At 49.5% G+C, this 17863-nt stretch overlaps 2 protein-coding genes across 3 annotated transcripts; both read left to right on the top strand.

Moving 5' to 3' along the window:
- The first annotated feature begins 1803 nt into the window (after positions 1-1803).
- LOC132828655 (gastrula zinc finger protein XlCGF57.1-like) lies at positions 1804-11745 on the top strand. Of its 2 annotated transcripts, none has more exons than XM_060845708.1 (3): positions 1804-2015; positions 4329-4494; positions 10252-11745. In XM_060845708.1, exon 3 carries the CDS (start codon positions 10294-10296, stop codon positions 11581-11583), a length of 1290 nt encoding a protein of 429 aa, XP_060701691.1. In that variant the 5' UTR covers positions 1804-2015; positions 4329-4494; positions 10252-10293; the 3' UTR covers positions 11584-11745. The 2 variants fall into 2 exon arrangements, with proteins under 2 accessions (XP_060701691.1, XP_060701692.1); XM_060845709.1 differs by having other exon boundaries at positions 1804-2032.
- Positions 11746-13959: 2214 nt separating this feature from the next.
- Positions 13960-16950, top strand: LOC132828654 (zinc finger protein 229-like). The gene has a single exon (XM_060845707.1). The coding sequence runs from the start codon at positions 14541-14543 to the stop codon at positions 15714-15716; it is 1176 nt and encodes a 391-aa protein (XP_060701690.1). The 5' UTR covers positions 13960-14540; the 3' UTR covers positions 15717-16950.
- Positions 16951-17863: the final 913 nt, after the last annotated feature.

The raw sequence follows: 17863 nt of genomic DNA, 5'->3' as shown, positions 1-17863 counted from the left end.
TCACCCACTTACCCATCTTTGGACTGTGGGAGGAAACTAGGGGACCCAGAGGGGGACCTGCAGACTGGGGAAGAATGTGCAAACGTGTCCCCCAAAGATTAGTCCCTCAAAGCTGGAATCGGACCCCGGTCCCTGGTGTTGTGAGGCAGCAGTGTGAACCAATCAGCCACCATGCCATCCAATGCATGAGGAGGGCATGGAAGAGAAACCAGTAAAATTCTGAAGTAAATGCGTAAATGATGTCCCCAGAGACTGCGGAATCCAGAGCCAGGGATCACAGTTTAACGGTATGCAATTTTGGAATGAAATTATGAGAAATTTCTTCACCCAGAGAAAGGCGAGCCTGTGGAATCCTCAGCCATAGAAGTGGCTCAGGCCAAAACATTGAACGTTTTCAAACTGGAGTTAGATATACTTTTCAGAGCTAAACGATACGGGCAGAAAGCCGGAACAAGATATTGAGTTGGATGACCAGCCATGATTATATTGACAATGTTAAAAATCACACAACACCAGGTCATACTCCAATAGGATTATTTGGAAATATTAGCTTTCAGATCTAGTGGGCGTCATGGTGGCACAGTGGTTAGCACTGCCGCCTCACAGTGCCAGAGACCTGGGGTCAATTCCCGACTCAGGCGACTGACTGTGTGGTGCTTGCACATTCTCCCCGTGTCTGTGTGGGTTTCCTCCCACAGTCCAAAGATATGCAGGTCAGGGTAAACTGGCCATGGTAAGTTGCGTGTAGTGTTTTTTTAAAATTTTTTATTTCAAAAATATACTTTATTCATAAAATAATTTGATGGTCTGTACAGTTGGTCATGCCATACATATGTAAACATTTACATATAGAGATCAGAATTTATCATTGTTATATACAGGTCTGTACATTTTTCAATCATATGCCCATATATTGAGCTGAGGTGCCAGCAGAGCCCAAATGACTGCGTGGGCCCCCTGTTCTTCTTTAGGCAGGCAGATGTTACACGGTGGTCTTTCCCCACCGCGCCTTGGCAGCAGCTGCCCCAAGCTCCAGCGCGTCCCTCAACACGTAGTCCTGGACCTTGGAATGTGCCAGTCTGCAACACTCAGTCGGGGTCAACTCCTTCAGCTGGAAGATCAGCAGGTTTCGGACCGCCCAGAGAGCGTCCTTCACCGAGTTGATGATCCTCCAGGCGCAGTTGATGTTCGTCTCGGTGTGCGTCCCGGGGAACAGGCCGTAGAGCACGGAGTCCCGCGTCACGGCGCTGCTCGGGACGAACCTCGACAAACACCACTGTATTCCTCTCCAGACTTCCTAGGCACATTCCAGAAGGAGATGTGTGACAGTCTCGTTCCCCCTCGCAGCCGCTTCGAGGGCAGCGTGCGGTGCGGCAGAGATTGCCCGTAGTTTTAGGTAAAGGGGTAAATGTCGGGGTATGGGCGGGTTGCGCTTCGGCGGGTCGGTGTGGACTTGTTGGGCCGAAGGGCCTGTTAACACACTGTAAGTAATCTAATCTAATCTAATCTAATCAGAGAGCCGCTCCTTCATCAGGACCTTGGGATGTTGAATTTATAGTAATTGCTTATGATAATAGTGGAGCAGCCTGAAAGAGATGCAATGGCAACTGCTCCATGCTGAACAACATGTAAAGAGGATCAAATCAACCACATATGATTGAATGGCAGTGCAGACTCGATGGGCTGAATGGCCCACCGCAGCTCGTGCGTCATGCGGTCACCCGCAACCAAGTAGACCACGCCCTACGAGCCACCGCGCAGGCGCAAGGGACACGGCCGGAGCATGCGCAGTGCGACGCGCACGGTGCGGACACACCGAGGGAGAGGAGGAGGAGGTCATTCCGGCTCCATCGCCGGTGCGAGCGAGAGAGAACCACAGCCTGGGAGAGGGGGCGGTCCGGGAGGAAGGGGAGGCTCCGCGGACGCGACAAATCCAGAGTCAGGCCCCCCCTCCCCGTGCCCGGCGTTGGCGGTGAATCCGCGGAGGCGGCCTCCGGGCGACGGCGGCCATCTTGGTAAAGGGGGGGTGGAGGTGGGTTCGAGGGAAGCGACGGGCAGCGGGGCGCATGCGCGGGACTGTTGACGGCGGCCGCCTTTGTAGAGGAGGCGGAGGGTGATTGGGTGAGGGGAGCGGCGGGGCGCATGCGCGGGCATCCCCTGACCAGCTGATGGGAGGTTGTGCATGTCCCTTCCTGGACTTGTCTGGTAGGGGACACTATCAAGACCCTTTTATATGGAGAGGGGGGTGGGTGAGAGAGGGGGGGTGGAGGGGAGGACTTGTGCACAGCAAAGCAAAACTGGAAATGCAGGAAGCGCTGGAATAAGCTCAGAAACTGGTGCAGGACATTCAAGTAGTCACTAGCTGATGGGTGGCCTGAAGTGCTTCCTCCCATCCCCTCCTGAACGGCCCTTATGTTTTCCTATTAATATCCTGAAGACTTCAATCAGATCGTTCCATGACCTTCCAAATTCAAGACGGAACATGCCTAACTTGTATAATCTCTCCTCGGTGGCTCAGTGGTCAGCACTGCTGCCTCACAGTGCCAGGGACCCAGGTTCGATTTCAACCTCGGGGCGACTGTCTGTCTGTGTGGGGTTTGCACATTCTCCCCGTGTCTGCGTGGGTTTCCTCCAGGTGCTCCGGTTTCCTCCCACAATTTAAAGATGTGCAGGTTAGGCGATAGGCCATGCTAAATGGCCGATAGTGTTCAGGGACGTGTAGGTTAGGTGCACTCGTCAGGGCTAATTGTCAAACAATAGTATAGGGAAATGGGTCTGGGTGGCTTACTCTTCAGGGGGTCGGTGTGGACTTGTTGGGCAGAAGGGCCTGTTTCCACACTGTAGGGATTCTATTTTGAAAGAAAATTTACCCCTGAAGTCCAAGCACCATTCAAGTAGGTTACGTCATATTCTGTCCAAGGCCTGGTAAGAAAAGGGTACTGCAGATGCTGGAGATTAGAGTCAAGATTGGAGTGGTGCTGGAAAACCACAGCAGGTCAGGCAGCATCCGAGAAGCAGGAAAATCGATGTTTGAGGCAAAAGCCCTACATCAGGATCTGTCCAAGGCCAGTATATCCTTCCAAAGGTGTGGTGCCCAGAACCACACTCAGTGGAGTCTAACCAGGGCTAGATTGCAACATGTTATTTGCGTCCTTGTACTTCAGTTCTCTAGATATGGGACAGCAAGGTGGCACAGTGGTTAGCACTGCTGCCTCACAGCGCCAGGGACCAGGTTCAATTGCCGTCTCGCGCAACTGTTTGTGTGGAGTTTGCACATTCTCCCCGTGTCTGCGTGGGTTTCCTCCCACAGTCCAAAGATGTGCAGGTTAGGTGAATTAGCCATGCTAAATTGCCTGTAGTCTTAGGTGCATTAGTCAGGTTAAATTAGGGGAATGGGTCTGGGTGGGTTGCTCTTCGGAAGATTGGTGTGGACTTGTTGGGCTGAAGGGCCTGTTTCCACACTGTAGGGAATCTAATCATAAAGGCCAGTGTAAAGGACTGTGTCCTATCAGCTTTCTTGATTATTGTCTGCACCTGTTTGTGCCAATTTAAAGATGTATACCTGAACACCCAAACCCCCAAGTCTCTGGATATCCACTGCATTTAACTTCATACCCTCAGGCAGCATCTATGAAAAAAGAAACTGTTATGTTTTGAATGATGAGCAGTCATTGGAGTTGAAGATGTAGCCCTGATTTCCTCTATATGGATGCTGTTGGACCTGTTAGTGTTTTGCAGTGTTTTCTATTTTTGTGGTTCTGTTCGCCGAGCTGGGAATTTGTGTTGCAGATGTTTCGTCCCCTGTCTAGGTGACATCCTCAGTGCTTGGGAGCCTCCAGTGAAGCGCTTCTGTGATCTTTCCTCCGGCATTTGTAGTGTTTTGTCTCTGCAGCTTCCGGTTGTCAGTTCCAGCTGTCTGCTGCAGTGATCGGTATATTGGGTCCAGGTCAATGTGTTTGTTGTTAGAATCTGTGGATGAGTGCCATGCCTCTATCAACAAACACATTGACCTGGACCCAATATACTGACCACTGCAGCGGACAGCTGGAACTGACAACCGGAAGCTGCAGAGACAAACCACTACAAATGCCGGAGGAAAGATCACAGAAGTGCTTCACAGGAGGGTCCCAAGCACTGAGGATGTCACCTAGACAGGGGACAAAACGTCTGCAATACAAATTCCCAGCTCGGCGAACAGAACCACAACAACGAGCACCCGAGCTACAAATCTTCCCACAAATGTTTTCTATTTTCGTTCCAGATGTCCAGAATTTGCAATATTTTGCTTTCTTTCAAGTGAAGTGTTTGTTTCTTCTGAATTTCTGCAGACTAGCAGAAGATGATGATGATTTACAACTGGAACTCTCAAGCCGAGTGTCATATCAAGATGTGACCGAGTCCCTCGAGTCATCGAAATATGAATCTCTTCAAGTTTGGAATTTTGTGGTGAAAAGATTTGTCACCTCTGGCTGTGATCGAAGACGTCGGCGAAGAGTAAGTGTAATTAATTGGTGGAAGGCCAACTACAATGGGCTAGGAATGATTCTGACCCACGTATATTGGAATCAAGTCTGTAACTGAGCAATAGACCACCTTCAAAGAAGGAACAGGGCTGACATTGTCAAGGTCCATTCCTGTGAAAGGGACAGAATGGGCGAACAAATCCAGAGCTTCTTAGGCGATGAAATGGAGAAAAAGCAGGGTGGAAAAGGAAAGCGTGTTATTCGGCTGCAAACCAAGCATGGTGAGGGTGAATTGGCCATGCTAAATTGCCCGTAGTGTTCAGGGATGTGTGGGTCAGATGCATTAGTCAGGGGTAAATGTCGGGTAATAGGGTATGGGTGGGTCACTCTTCGGAGGGTCAGTGTCGGCTTGTTGGGCTAAATGACCTCTTCCCACCTTGTAGGGGATTTCTGTCGTGATTCTGAGTTTGGAAGATTTGGTGGGGAATTGATTCAGCAAATAACTGTCCCAAAGAGGGAATATATAAAAAGACTGCATGCTAACAGAAGTGAATCAAGGTGTGCTCAAAAGGCATGTAACGAACGAAAAGGTTGTGAAGGTACAGTCAGTCTGATTGCGAACTGAAAAGGATGCTGAGTTGTTAAGTGTCGGTCTTGTGCCTGACTTTATAAAGGGAGAGGATGCCACTCTGGCCACAGACAAACAGGAGGAAATTAAGACGCCTTCAGGGCTTTAAAATGGAAAATGAGGTGGAAGTGGCGAGGCTGCACATTAACAATGATGAGGCATCAACACAGAAACTGATCATTCAGTCCAACTCGTCCGCCCCGGCCAGTCACGCCAATCTCACGTCGACCCTTTTTCTGGCACTTGGCACATACCCCTCCAAACCTTTCCTGTTCATATACTTATCCAGATGCTTTCTCACTGTTACAGTTGTACCTACCTACCTTCACTTCCTCAGGCAGTTCGTTCCACGCACGCACCACCCTCTGAGCGAAATGCATCCGAGGGTGACTGAGGGTCGTGCGAGTGGAAATTGTGGAGGGTGTAGCTGTAATCTTCCAATTCTCTTTGGGCGCAGGGGCAGTGAGTGAAGACAGATCGTTAAAGAGGTTCCACATTTATTCAACAACCAAAGGGAAAGACGAGCTCAGCAACAAGCGACCAGTTCATCTTGGTGGTGGGGAAGCTTTCAAAATCGAACACAAAGTAATTAGTCCCTTGAGCAACTCTGGGTTAGTTAAGGAAAGCCATCATGGATTTGTTAAAGGCAATACCTGTTTAGCAACTTGCTTATTTTCTAATGAGCGCACAGAAGGTTGTTAGGGTTGATGTTTTGATAGACTCTACATGGTCTTTCAAAATACATATGATTAAATGCTGGGTAACAGACTTATGAGTGAGGTGAGAGCTTACAAATGACCTGGATAAGGGCTTAGAAGGATGGGTTAGTAAGTTTGCGGATGACACTAAGGTCGGTGGAGTTGTGGATAGTGACGAAGGATGTTGTAGGTTGCAGAGAGACAGAGATAGGCTGCAGAGCTGGGCTGAGGGGTGGCAAATGGAGTTTAATGTGGACAAGTGTGAGGTGTTGCACTTTGGCCGGAGGAATCGGAATGCAAAGTTCTGGGCTAATGGTCGGATTCTCGAGAGTGCAGATCTCGGTGTCCATGTGCACCGATCCCTGAAAGTTGCCACCCAGGTTGACAGGGTTGTTAAGAAGGCATGCAGTGTTTGGCCTTTATTCATAGAAGGATTGAATTCCAGAACCAGGAGGTTATGCTGCAGCTGTACAAAGCTCTGGTACGGCCACTCTTGGAGTATTGTGTACAGTTCTGATCACCGCATTATAAGAAGGATGTGGAAGCTTTGGAAAGGGTGCAGAGGAGATTTACTAGGATGTTGCCTGGTATGGAGGGAAGGTCTTACGAGGAAAGGCTGAGCGAACTGAGGCTGTTCTCGGTAGAGAGAAGAAGATTGAGAGGTGACTTAATAGAGACATAGAACAATACAGCACAGAACAGGCCCTTCGGCCCACCATGTTGTGCCGAACATTTGTCCTAGCTTAAGCACCTATCCATGTACCTATCCAATTGCCGCTTAAAGGTCACCAATGATTCTGACTCTGCCACTCCCACAGGCAGCGCATTCCATGCCCCCACCACTCTCTGGGTAAAGAACCTACCCCTGACATCCCCTCCCCATACCTTCCACCCTTCACCTTAAATTTATGTCCCCTTGTAACGCTCTGTTGTACCCGGGGGAAAAGTCTCTGACTGTCTACTCTATCTATTCCCCTTATCATCTTATAAACCTCTATCAAGTCACCCCTCATCCTTCGCCGTTCCAATGAGAAAAGGCCGAGAACTCTCAACCTATCCTCGTACGACCTATTCTCCATTCCAGGCAACATCCTGGTAAATCTCCTCTGCACCCTCTCCAAAGCTTCCACATCTTTCCTAAAGTGAGGCGACCAGAACTGCACACAGTACTCCAAATGTGGCCTAACCAAGGTCCTGTACAGCTGCAACATCACCTCACGACTCTTGGATTCAATCCCTCAGCTAATGAATGCTAATACACCATAGGCCTTCTTACAAGCTCTATCCACCTGAGTGGCAACTTTCAAAGATCTATGTACATATACCCCAAGATCCCTCTGCTCCTCCACCTGACTAAGAACCCTACCGTTAACCCTGTATTCTGCATTCTTATTTGTCCTTCCAAAATGGACAACCTCACACTTGACAGGGTTGAACTCCATCTGCCACTCCTCAGCCCAGCTCTGCATCATATCCAAGTCCCTTTGCAGCCGACAACAGCCCTCCTCACTATCCAGAACTCCACCAATCTTCGTATCGTCTGCAAATTTACTGACCCACCCTTCGACTCCCTCTTCCAAGTCATTAATAAAAATTACAAACAGCAGAGGACCCTGCGGAACTCCACTTGTAACTGGGCTCCAGGCTGAATATTTACCATCTACCACCACTCTCTGACTTCGACCGGTTAGCCAGTTTTCTATCCAACTGGCCAAACTTCCCACTATCCCATGCCTCCTGACTTTCCACATGGGGAACCTTATCAAATGCCTTACGAAAATCCATGTACACTACATCCACTGCTCTACCCTCATCCACGTGCTTGGTCACCACCTCAAAGAATTCAATAAGACTTGTAAGGCAAGATCTGCCCTTCACAAATCCGTGCTGGCTGTCCCTAATCAAGCAGTGTCTTTCCAGATACTCATAAATCCTATCTCTCAGTACCCTTTCCATTACTTTGCCTACCACAGAAGTAAGACTAACTGGCCTGTAATTCCCGGGGTTATCTCTATTCCCTTTTTTGAACAGGGTCACAACATTCGCTACTCTCCAGTCCCCTGGTACCACCCCCATTGACAGTGAAGATGAAAAGATCATTGCCGACGGTACTGCAATTTCCTCTCTTGCTTCCCACATAATCCCAGGATATATCCCGTCAGGCCCGGGGGACTTGTCTATCCTCAATTTTTTTCAAAATGCCCAACACATCTTCCTTCCTAACAAGTATCTCCTCTAGGTTACCAGTCCGTTTCACACTCTCCTCTTCAACAATACGGTCCCTCTTATTTGTAAATACTGAAGAAAAGTACTCAGTCAAGACCTCTCTTATCTCTTCTGACTCAATACACAGTCTCCCACAACTGCCCTTGATCAGACCTACCCTCGTTCTTGTCATTCTCATGTTTCTCACATACGCATAAAAGGCCTTGGGGTCATCCTTGATCCTACCCGCCAAAGATTTTTCATGCCCTCTCTTAGCTCTCCTAGTCCCTTTCTTCAGCTCCCTCCTGGCTATCCTGTATCCCTCCAACGCTCTGTCTGAACCTTGTTTCCTCAACCTTATGTAAGCCTCCTTCTTCCTCCTCACAAGACATTCAACCTCCCTCGTCAACCAAGGCTCCCTCACACGACCATCTCTTTCCTGCCTGACAGGTACATACATATCAAGGACACGTCGTATCTGTTCCTTGAAAAAGTTCCACATTTCAACGACATCCTTCCCTGACAGCTTATGCTCCCAACTTATGCTCCTCAGATCCTGTCTTGTAGCATATTTACCCTTCCCCCAATTGTAAAACCTACCCTGTTGCACGCCCCTATCTCTCTCCATAACCAAGGTGAAAGTCACAGAATTGTGGTCACCATCACCAAAATGCTCACCCACTAACAAGCCCATCACTTGTCCCGGTTCGATACCAAGTGCCAAATCCAATATGGCCTCCCCTCTGGTCGGACAATCTACACACTGAATTGGAAAAGCTTCCTGGACACACTGCACAAACACCGCCCCGTCCAATCTACTTTGATCTAAAGAGCTTCCAATCAATATTTGGGAAGTTGAAGTCGCCCATGACTACTACCCTGTGGCTTCTGCACCTTTCCAAAATCTGTTTCCCAATCTGTTTCTCAAAACATACAAGATAATCAGAGGGTTAGATAGGGTGGACAGGGAGAGCCTTTTTCCAAGTATGGGGACGGCAAACACGAGGGGACACAACTTTAAAGTGAGGGGAGATAGGTATAAGACAGATGTTAGAGCTAATTTCTTTACTCAGAGTAGTAAGGGTATGGAATACTTTGCCTGCAACGGTAGTAGATTTGCCAAGTTTCAGTGTGTTGAAGTTGTCATTGGAATAGTGTCGGTGGGATGGGCTTCAGATTAGTATGACAGGGCGGCGCAACATCGAGGGCCGAAGGGCCTGTACTGCGCTGTAATGTTCTATGTTCATGTAATCAAAGGGACAGCAGCACCTTGAGTATAGAATTGACTGAGAGACTGGCGATTACTGGTTAATTAATATTCCTCAGACTGAGGGAAGGTTAATAGTGGAGCTCCTGAGAGATTTCTATTAGGACTTCTGCAGTTTCTGACGTACTCAGAGACGCAATGTGATTTTGAACTTTGCAAAGTCTTCAGTGAGGTCAGAACGTGCGGCGGTTTCTCTTCCTGCAGGATGTTAGTCATCCAGAATGGGCTCCGGAACAAAACAAAACCCAAAAGACCTGCAGATGCTGTAAATCCGAAGCAAGAAAATCACTAGCGGGGAAAGCAGCAGCATCTGTGAAGGGGAACCACGAGTTAACGTTTCAGGTCCCTTGACCCTTAGAGTCATAGTGATGTACAGCATGGAAACAGACCCTTCGGTCCAAACCTGTCTCTGCTGACTGCAGCACCCGGCTCGTATCCCTCCAAACCCTTCCTATTCATATCCCCATCCAAATGCCTCTTAAATGTTGCAATTGTACCAGCCTCCACCACATCCTCTGGCAGCTCATTCCATACACGTACCACCCTCTGCGTGGAAAAGTTGCCCCTTAAGTCTCTTTTATCTCTTTCCCCTCTCACCCTAAACCTCTGCCCTCTAGTTCTGGACTCCCCCGACCCCAGGGAAAAGACTTTGCCTATTTACCCTAGCCGTGTCCCTCATAATTTTGTCACCCTCTATAAGGTCACCCCTCAGCCTCCGACGCTCCAGAGAAAACAGCCCCGTGAAAGCTGCTGCATTGGCACAGAAACCAAACCGCGGTTGCTGCAAAAAGCCCAGCAGGTCTCCCTCTGTTCTGAGGAAGGGTCACCGGGCCCGAAATGTTCTCTCTCCACAGATGCTGCTGGACCTGTTGTGTTTTTCCAGCAAGCGCTGTTTTGGTTTCTGTAACCACGCGGCAGCTTTCATGGCTCCTCCTGCCTCGGGTGACCGGATTCGTTAATGTTATCGCCTGTTTTAATTCCACGTCACAGGGAGGTTTTGCAGTCGGGAAACCGTGACACCAAACGTCACCTATGGATCTGACCGAGTCGCCTGATTTATCACCGTGCGAGCACCATCCATCACTGAACCCGGAAGAAGACCTCGCTGTTCACAGCGGCGACGAGCTGTACATCTGCTCTGAGTGTGGACTGAGCTTCCCCCAGTCGTCTGGCCTGTCGCAGCATAACTGCAGTGCGATCGAGGAAAGCCACCGGCCCTGCCAGACCGGGGGGAGGCCGTACACCTGCACCGTGTGTGGGAAGGGATTCACTCGGCCGTCCCACCTGCAGGCCCACTGGCGGGTTCACACCGAGGAGAGGCCTTTCGATTGCCCGGACTGCGGGAAATGCTTTAAAAGTCCCGCGGAGCTGATGCGCCACAGGCGCGTGCACACCGGGGAGAGGCCGTTCAGGTGCTCGCACTGTGGGATTGGGTTCAGGCAGTCCTCTCACCTCATTAAGCACAAGAGGGTTCACACCGGGGAGAAGCCGTTCACCTGCTCCGTGTGCGGGAAGGGGTTCAGTCACTCGTTCAATCTGCTGACCCACCAGCGAGTTCACACCGGGGAGAGGCCGTTCTCCTGCTTGAAGTGCGGGGAGGTCTTCACGCAGTCCTCCAGCCTGATAAGACACCAGCAAACTCACAGCGGGGCCAGGCCATTCACCTGCTCCACGTGTGGGAAGGGCTTTGCTCAGTTATCCAGCCTGCTGAAGCACCAGCCAGTTCACACTCGGGAGAAATCCTTCACCTGCTCCGAGTGTGGGAAGGGATTCACTTGGTTGTCCAACCTGCTGAAACACCAGCCGGTTCACGCTGGGGGCGCTTCACTCAGCTGCTCCAAGTGTGGGAAGGGGTTCGATCGGGCGAGCTCCCTGCTGTTACACCAGCGGGCGCACACCGCGGAGAGGGCGTTCGCCTGCGCTTTGTGTGGGAAGGCATTCACTCGGCCGTCCCACCTCCAAGCCCACCTGCGGGTTCACACCGAGGAGAGGCCATTTGAATGCCAGGACTGCGGGACGTGCTTCAAAAGTTCCGGGGAACTGATGCGGCACCGGCGTGTTCACACCGACGAGAGGCCGTTCAAGTGCCCTCACTGCGGACTTGGGTTCAGGCAGTCCTCTCACCTCGCCAAACACCAGAGCGTTCACACCGGGGAGAAGCCGTTCACCTGCTCCGTGTGCGGGAAGGGCTTCACTCGATCGTGCAATCTGCTGAGGCACCAGCGAGTTCACACCGGGGAGAGACCTTTTACCTGCTCCAAATGTGGCAAGAGTTTCACTCAGTCATCCAGTGTGATGAGACACCAGCGGGTGCATCAGTAACTGCATTGATACGATTTTGTTGTTCCTCACACCCAGGGTTGAACCTTATTTTGCTTATTTTGACAGCTGGGTTTTGTTTCAGTTGATGTTAGTAATTCTTGTAACTTGTCTGCGGTTCAATATTCTTGATTTCGCTTAATTAAATCAGCCTTCTGTTTGACATGGTCATGAGTGATTGATGATCTCTTCCTCATGTTCCATATTTGGCTCATTTCCTCCTCCTGTTAATGCAAGTTTGCATTTATATAGCATCTTTTCACTATAGGATATTGCTGGGGGTTTTCCAGCCAGTGAGGTTCTTCTGAAGTGCTTTGATTTTTGTAATATAGAAAATGCAGTGGCGAAATTTGAGCACAGTAAGTTCCCACAAGTGCAAATGCGCTTATGGCCAATTGGTCTATTTAGATTAGATTACTTACAGTGTGGAAACAGGCCCTACGGCCCTACAAGTCCACACCGACCCGCTGAAGCGCAACCCACCCATACCCCTACATTTACCCCTTACCTAACACTAGGGGCAATTTAGCATGGCCAATTCACCTGACCCGCACATCTTTGGACTGTGGGAGGAAACCGGAGCACAGGGAGAACGTGCAAACTCCCACAAGTGAGAACAGTCGTTCTGGGTGTGACAGGAGGAATGTGCTCCTCATCAAACCCCACTCCACTCACCACACAGTGATTTATTTTATTTTCCTTTTTTTATAGGATCCAAACATTGTAGAGATTCTATGTGCGAACAAGCCATTAGTAACCAACATGTCCACACCGACCCTCCACACAGCAACCCACCCAGATTCCCCTACCCTATTATTTTAGGTACAGTAGCCAAAGGTGGTCTAACCGTTACATCCCTGAATACTATGGCCAATGTAGTATGGCCAATCCACCTACCCTGCACACCTTTGGATTGTGGGTGGAGACCGGAGCAAACTCTCACAGACACGGGGCGAATGTGCAAACTGAACACCGATAGTCGCCCGAGGATGGAATCAAATGCAGGTCCCCAGAACTGGGAGGCAGCGGTGCTAACCACTGATCCACCAGGACGCCCATTCAAAAGCAGCACACCCAGACCCCACCTCCCTACCCTATCCCTGTAACCCTGCATTTCCCATGGCTTGTGTGGCTAGCTTGCACATCTTTGGAATTGAACCCTGTTGCTGTGAGATTAGATTAGATTAGATTACTTAGTGTGGAAACAGGCCCTTCGGCCCAACAAGTCCATACCGACCCACCGAAGTGCAACCCACCCATTCCCCTACATTTACCCCTTCACCTAACACTACGGGCAATTTAGCATGGGCAATTCACCTGACCCGCACATCTTTGGACTGTGGGAGGAAACCGGAGCACCCAGAGGAAACCCACGCAGACACGGGGAGAACGTGCAAACTCCACACAGTCAGTCGCCTGAGTCGGGAACTGAACCCGGGTCTCTGGCGCTGTGAGGCAGCAGTGCTAACCACTTCTTTATTTTTCCTCCCACACCCTCTCCAAATCACTTGTCGTTTTTAAAATATATGTTTTATTATTTTTATATGTAGTGAGACAGAGAAAAAAAACATTATGAACAGACTTTATTTTATTTATATATATTATATATAGTTTCCCCACCAGCATGTATATATCAATTCTGGGTATATATACACACACTGACAAGCAAAGTCTGGGTCTGGTCAAAACAAAAAGAGGGGTTTGAAAATAGGGAGAGAGAGGGTGAAGACAATATCAAAATGACACAACTCCAGGTTATACTCCAAACAGGTTTATTTTGAAGTGCAAGTTTTCGAAATTAATCTGTTGGACTATAATCTGGTGTTGAGATTTTTCAAAAAAAAAACTCTGCCCGCCCCACTCAAAATCCATCTGGGGTTTATGTGAGAAACAAAACACTCTCTTTCCCCTCCTCCTCCTTCCCCCCTGCGACACCCATTCTCCACGTGGTTCCAATTCATGCAGTCTTAGCCACGCCCCCTCATTCACGCCGATTGGTTGGAGGACCAGCCGCGCTCGGACCTCCAGTCCCGCCCCTAACTCATTCATTGGTTGGACTGCCAGCCGCACTCGCTCGGCCCTTCCAGTCTTGCCTCCTCGAGAAGCGGGGGCGCGCGCTCGGCCCTCCAGTTACCCCCCCCCCCCCCCCCCCCGCCTCCTTCACTCCGATTGGTTTGGAGGCCCAGCGCATTGAGTCTTTCAGTGCCCGCCCCCCTCATTCACCCCGATTGGTCGGAGGGCCGGTCGCGGTCGCGGTTCTCACATCCCATTGGTGCAGGGACGCCGTCAATCAACCCGGCGTCTTTGCCTTTCCGGGAACGACCCGGTGGAAGGGTGGATGTCTATCAACGTCATCAGTGTGCGCCCACACAACAGGAAGTGGCAGTCAGCTGCAGACAAGGGTGTGGAGGAAGCCAGGGGAGGCTGAGAAATAGTGGGGGATGGATTTGGGTTTGAGCCCAGGGAGGAGAGAGAATACTGTATGTGGGACCTGGGTTTACAGATTTGAGGGAACAAGAGTAGAAAGATTTTCCCAGGCCATTGCCTGAGCTGAATTTCTATCCTGGACTAGTTATTGCAACAGCTCCAAAGTAATGTTACAAGGTTTGCCTGAGTCGCTTGATCCATCAGGACCTGAATGCGGAAGGAAAAAGGAAATGTTTGACCTGTTCCTGGGGCAATATCTTGAAAGCATCGATGTGACTAGGGGAAACACAGAGTGGAGCGAGCACCAGCTACCCTGAGGAAAACTTCACAAGGATGGTTCGGTTAGTCTTTCAACCCGAAACGCAGGTCGGACGTCTGAGACACCAACACCGTAGCGAGAGTATTTTAGCGAATTGACTGCGCAAAGTGCTGCCGCCGAGTTTTACGGCCTGAAAATAACCGCCTCGTTTTAAGGACTGTATGCACGTGGGGTGTGTTGACAAACTCTGGAGAGGTGTAAGAGCAGCTGAGTGATGGAGAAGCCATGTAAATGTGGGGACTGTGGGAAGGGATTCAATTATCCATCACAGCTGGACATTCATCGACGCAGTCACACTGGAGAGAGGCCGTTCACCTGCACTCAGTGTGGGAAGAGATTCGCTTACTCATCCAGCCTCTATTTACACCAGAGGGTACACACCCGCAAGAGGCTGTTCACCAACCTTGATTGTCAGGAACGATTTGAAACTCCGCCAACCCTCTCAACTGACCAGGTTCATTCTGATCAGAGACCTTTTAAATGTTCGGACTGTGAGAAGAGCTTCAAAAGTAAATGGGAGCTGCTAAGACACAAACGCACCCACACGGGGGTGAGACCTTACATCTGCTCCATTTGTGGGAAAGGATTCACTCAGTCGTCCTACCTTCTGACACATCAACTGGTTCACACTGACCAGAGACCTTTTCCGTGTCCTGACTGTGGAAAGTGTTTTAAAAGTAAAAATGACTTACAAGTCCATCAACGCATTCACACCGGGGAGCGGCCATTCACTTGCTCCCTGTGTGAGCGGCGGTTCAGGCGCTTAGCCCAACTGCAGACACACCAAAGAGTTCACACTGACAAGAGACCTTTTAAGTGTTCTGTCTGTGAGAAGAGCTTCAAAAGCAAACAGGATCTGTTGACACACCAGCGAGTTCACACCGGGGAGAGGCCATTTACCTGTTCTGTGTGTGGAAAGAGATTCACCCGTTCGTCCCACCGTCTGAGACACCAGCGAGCTCACACTGGGGAGAGGCCGTTTACCTGCTACGTGTGTGGGAAGGGATTTACTGATTCGCCTCAGCTTCTATTACACCAACGCATTCACACTGGAGAGAAACCGTTCACTTGCTCCACGTGCGGAAAGGGTTTCACTCAGCCGTCGCAGCTCACTGAGCACCAGCACGTTCACACTGACCAGAGACCTTTCAAATGTCCTGACTGTGGCAAGAGCTTTAAAAGCAAAAAGTACCTGATGACGCACCAGCGGGTTCACACTGGAGAGAGACCGTTCACCTGCCTCGTGTGTGGGAAGAGGTTCACTCAGTCATCCCATCTGTTGACTCACCAGCAGCTTCACACCGGGGAGATGCCCTTCACTTGCCCGCGATGTGGGAAGCGGTTCGCTCGATCGTCCAACCTGCTGAGACACCAGAGAGTTCATAAGTGATTTCAGGAGTCAGAGTTTACTGTTTCTTCTGCCGTTAGTCACATCCTGGCCTGAATCATGTTCATTTTGATAGTAGGGGTCTTGGCCACTGTTAATATTCCTGTGTTAACACTTAATAGGCTCGATAGAGATCAAATAAATCTTAACGGGAGAAATTATTTGACCTTTAGTCTGAGTATTCCTGAAATGCAGAACAGGCTCAGAAGGTCTGGATGGGCTGATAACGACAGGTCATTCTGCTATAACGTGACGGTTAGCTTCCTGTGCAACCTTGCACTGTTGGAAATCGCGCGACAGGGGGGAAGCGTAGAGATAGGGCTATGGAATATCTAGTATACCGGTTCAGCAGAAAGGTCACACCATACAAACAACGTTCACAATTCACCAATCGCATTCTTGCCGATTCATGATGAAACGAGCAGCGCGGTGGCTGAGTGGTTAGCACCGCTGCCTCACGGCGCCGGGGATCCGGGTTCGACCCCAGCCTCGGGTGACTGTCTGGGTGGAGTTTGCACATTCTCCCCGCGTCTGCGTGGATTTCCTCCGGGTGCTCTGGTTTCCTCCCACAGTCCAAAGACGTGCAGGTTAGGGTGAACTGGCCACGCAGCGTCACATAGATGTGTAGATCTGGCACAATGGCAACGGGGAATGGGTTTGGGTGGGACTCTCTTCAGAGGGTCGGCATGCAGGTGCAACAGGCAGTGAGGAACACTAATGGCATGCAGGCCTTCACAGTGAGAGGACTGGAGTATAAGAGTAGAGATGTCTTGCTGTAGTTATACAGGATCTTGGGTCTTGATTATTGTGCACAGTTTTGGTCTCCTAGTTTGAGGAAGAACATTCTTGCTACTGAGGGAGTCCAGACTGATTCCCAGGATGGCAGGTCTGACCCATGAAGAAACTCTGATCGACTGGGCTCATGCTCACTGGAACTTAGAAGAATTGGGGGGGGGGGATTTCATAGAAACATATAAAACCCTGATTGGACTGGACAGGCTAGATGCAGGAAGAATATTCCCGCTGTTGGGCAAGTGCAGAATTGAATTGAATTTATTGTCCCGTGTACCGAGGCACAGTGAAGAGCTGGGGATGTTTGACCTCTGGAGATTATTCGCCACCAGAAAGATACATATGTACTGATTGTTTTCCCTCCCGCCTGTTCTTTCATACTTCTCAGTCCCCTTTATTTATACAACTACATACTACATATTGATTAAAAAAAAGGTAAAATAAATATCATTTTATTGGTTTATATATAAAAATGAGTTACAAACTTTAACCAGAAAAAGGAAATATAAAAAATCTTTATAATGGCAGTAAAATCTCACATTAATATTAAACAATGAAATTTAAGTTCATTTGATAGTTATGCACTATTCCTCTTTTTGCTAAAGTACAATATACCTGAGAGAATAAAATAGGGGCTATGTTGAACGTACCATCCACAAACCACGTCGATTCCGATGGTGTATCCAAGATTCCCTACCCAATATGATTGTGCCATTAGATTACTTACAGTGTGGAAACAGGCCCTTCGGCCCAACAAGTCCACACTGACCCGCCGAAGCGCAACCCACCCATACCCCTACATTTACCCCTTACCTAACACTACGGGCAATTTAGCATGGCCAATTCACCTGACCCGCACATCTTTGGACTGTGGGAGGAAACTGGAGCACCCGGAGGAAACCCACGCAGACATGGGGAGAACGTGCAAACTCCACACAGTCAGTCGCCTGAGTCGGGAATTGAATCCGGGTCTCTGGCGCTGTGAGGCAGCAGTGCTTACCACCGTGCCACCGTGCTGCCCGTTGGCCCCTTTGTTCACATCACAAAAACTTCATGTTTGAATCACTCTTGAATAGTTTATAAAAAAAACCATCGTGGTGAAACATTTTATTTCCATGTTTACTAATAATTTCTGTTTCCATACTAAAAAATTCCTGTTCCAAAAATACAAGCTTGAAAAAAACTCTCCTGTAATGAAAATAAGTTGTTACTGAAACAACGCAAACACTACCTTAATCAATATAACGACGATTGTATATACCACCGATGTTCAAAACATCCGACTTATTGCGGTGGCGAATCGTCTTCAGTGGCCAATGGGCAGTGGCTAAGTGTCCTCGGTGGTCAAAGGGCAGTGG

Source organism: Hemiscyllium ocellatum, chromosome 27 (assembly GCF_020745735.1).
Source record: "Hemiscyllium ocellatum isolate sHemOce1 chromosome 27, sHemOce1.pat.X.cur, whole genome shotgun sequence".
Classification (NCBI taxonomy): domain Eukaryota; kingdom Metazoa; phylum Chordata; class Chondrichthyes; order Orectolobiformes; family Hemiscylliidae; genus Hemiscyllium; species Hemiscyllium ocellatum.
Note: the sequence above shows the minus strand (reverse complement) of the source record. Positions and strands in the feature narration are given on the sequence as shown.